The 2,917-nt window shown below is 44.0% G+C and overlaps 1 protein-coding gene across 1 annotated transcript; it reads left to right on the forward strand.

Annotated features, from left to right (window-relative positions):
• Positions 1 to 225: 225 nt before the first annotated feature.
• On the forward strand, positions 226 to 2,706 carry phox2a (paired like homeobox 2A; the record flags this gene model as incomplete). Its single annotated transcript, XM_083913462.1, has 3 exons — positions 226 to 448; positions 1,838 to 2,025; positions 2,212 to 2,706. 3 exons carry the CDS (start codon positions 226 to 228, stop codon positions 2,704 to 2,706), a joined length of 906 nt encoding a protein of 301 aa, XP_083769588.1.
• Between the last annotated feature and the right edge of the window lie 211 nt (positions 2,707 to 2,917).

Genomic DNA, 2,917 nt, shown 5'->3' on the forward strand with positions numbered 1-2,917 from the left:
ACACAAAAAGCCGCCGCGTGTCAGTGAGACGCACACCGCACAGAGCGGACAGGAGTTTTGAAGAGACGCACCGACAGTCCGTGGAGATACCGGAGAGACACACCAACAACGCTCACTGTATCTCCAAAAAAATAACAGGCTGCAGGTACACCCGAACCTCTCTGCTCAGAGTCCACCCCGTGGTTTTTGTTGCCTGCAGACCGGTGTTTGCACCGGCTCTTCTCCATGTATAAGATGGATTACTCCTACCTGAACTCCTATGACTCCTGCATGGCGGCCATGGAAGCGTCGGCCTACGCGGACTTCAGCTCTTGCAGCCAGGCCAGCTCCTTCCAGTACAACCCGATCCGCAGCGGACCCTTCTCCAACCCGGGCTGCACTCCCCTCAGCACGGCCAGCTGCACCCTGGGAGCCCTGCGAGAGCACCAGCCCACGCCTTACTCCTCAGGTACAGGAGCCTCGGGGTTATTATTCTGAGGGGGCATAAAGGGACAGTCATATAAGGTTGACGAATTGTTTTATTAAAGAGCGAGGAGAGAAAATATTTTGCACGCTACAGGATTTGTTCGTCTCTGCGTCTATGACTAAAATAAACAGAGGGAAAAGAAAATATCTAACTGTCAATTCGTAATTAATGACCCAACCCTCTACACAGTTTAAGGCCTAAATAGTTTCACATTGGTTTCATCTTAATAAACATCCTGATTTAGAATTAAATCACTGCAAATAATATTGAATGGAGCGAAGCATTTGCATGCTCCATAAATGCAATAGTTTACAGGTAATGCTGGTTTATATTTTTTAAGGATGACTGGGAAAAGCTAACATATATATATATATATATATATATATATATATATATATATATATATATATATATATATATATATATATATATATATATATATATATATATATATATATATATATATATAACATATTTCTATGGGCCTACTCATTTAGACATTAGCCTATATGTGCGCGTCAATCTACAATAAGTCAGAAAACTTTATAAAGGCTAATAATAATAATAATTATAATAATAATAATAATAATAATTCACGAATTACACACATACATAACAGTCAAATATTATGGGTGTGTCCAATTCTTACATTTTAAAATACATTTCAGATTTTAAATTTAATATACATTTTGTTCGATTTCTTTTCTTAAAAGTTTTGTTGTTTTCTGTGGATTTTGACAGACTTACACCGAAATACTCTAATACTTTGTGTATTATGACATTTCTATAATCCCTGACAATAACCGAAATACATGTCAGTTGCATTCTGGCTATACTGATTAAGCTACACTTACTGGATTAAAATTGTAGCTTTTATCGTTAATATATATTTTTTAATTCGATATATCTAAATAAACTAATAGGCCGGATTGGTTTTAATCCTATAACTATTTAGCGAAATGACTTTTTCTTCATTGTATCACAAGGCACAAAAAATCAGTCAACATAATGAAAAAGAAACACGTTTTTAGGCTGAATAAAAAATAAGGTATGAATTAAGCTTTTTTGTGAAGCGTATTGAGTTTGTTATAAATGTGGCCTTTTATAGGCCTTCAGCCTGTTATACCATCTGAACAAAACGGAATAAATGCATCAATAAATGAATCCGTCTTCCACTAACTACTGTGCAAATACAGTCGGTCCTTAATAGACGTTTTATTTATTTAAAAATAATCCGACGAGTCAAGACGGTTCCTGCTCCATTTACGCAGGGCCTCTCCGCGTCACTGTCCATGGCCTCCGCTGTTGTTCAAACGTCACACCCTTTTAAATGTTGCTTCACTAAACCGGATATCATTTTCCCCCTTACAGTCCCTTACAAGTTCTTCTCGGACCCCTCCGGCCTGAACGAGAAGCGGAAGCAGCGGCGCATCAGGACCACTTTCACCAGCTCCCAGCTGAAGGAGCTGGAGCGGGTCTTTGCCGAGACGCACTATCCGGACATCTACACCCGCGAGGAGCTGGCGCTGAAGATAGACCTGACTGAGGCGCGGGTACAGGTGAGAGGAGCAGGCTTTTGTTCTTCTTCTGCTGAGCTTTCTCATAACTGAAGAAAGGGGCAGGTAGAACACACTCAACACAACTTTAAGGAAAACCTAGAATGACATCTATCTATCCATCTATCCATCCATATATCCATCTATCTAGACTCTGGTGTTAATTGGACCTCTCTTTGTGTTTAACAGGTGTGGTTTCAGAACAGGCGTGCCAAGTTTCGTAAGCAGGAGCGTGCAGCCAACGCCAAAGCCAACAGCTCCGGTGGCACCACGGGCAGCAGCTCCAGCAGCAGCTCTGGGGGGAAGAAGGGCGGAGAGCTGAGGTCTTCATCTGATGATGATGAGTCCAAAGAATCCACCTGCAGCCCCACGCCTGACAGCACCGCCTCCCTGCCGGGCTCTGCCAACGGAAACTTGGGCAGCCCCGCCAGCCTGAGCCCCAGCCCTGCTCCTGTCAACAGCGGCTACATCAACACCTCCAGCTCTCCGGTTCTTCAGGGGCTGAAGCCGCCCAGCTGGTCCAACCTGGGGCCGTCCAACCCGGCCGTGGCCCAGCCCGCCGCCCAGACTCAGGAAATTCTGAAGGCCTGGCAGCCGGCGGACAGTATGACCGGGCCCTTTGCTGGAGTTCTGTCCTCCTTCCACAGAAAACCCAACCCCGCCATCAAGACGAACCTGTTCTGAAGCACAGAGGAAGAGAAAATGAGAGACAAACATTATCCTGTCTACGGGAACATCAGTGAGGAGCTTCTAGCTTTTTGTGGAGAGAGTCAGGACTTACCCATTATAACGCTGAATCCACTGGTGTAGTCTGCTGTCAGTGTGGCCCTCGGTTCTTCTCCAACAAACTGATTCAAAGCTCAGATAATAAAGTCAAGGGTCTGGACTCCATCTC

Source organism: Echiichthys vipera (genome assembly GCF_963691815.1).
Source record: "Echiichthys vipera genome assembly, chromosome: 5".
NCBI classification, from domain to species: domain Eukaryota; kingdom Metazoa; phylum Chordata; class Actinopteri; order Perciformes; family Trachinidae; genus Echiichthys; species Echiichthys vipera.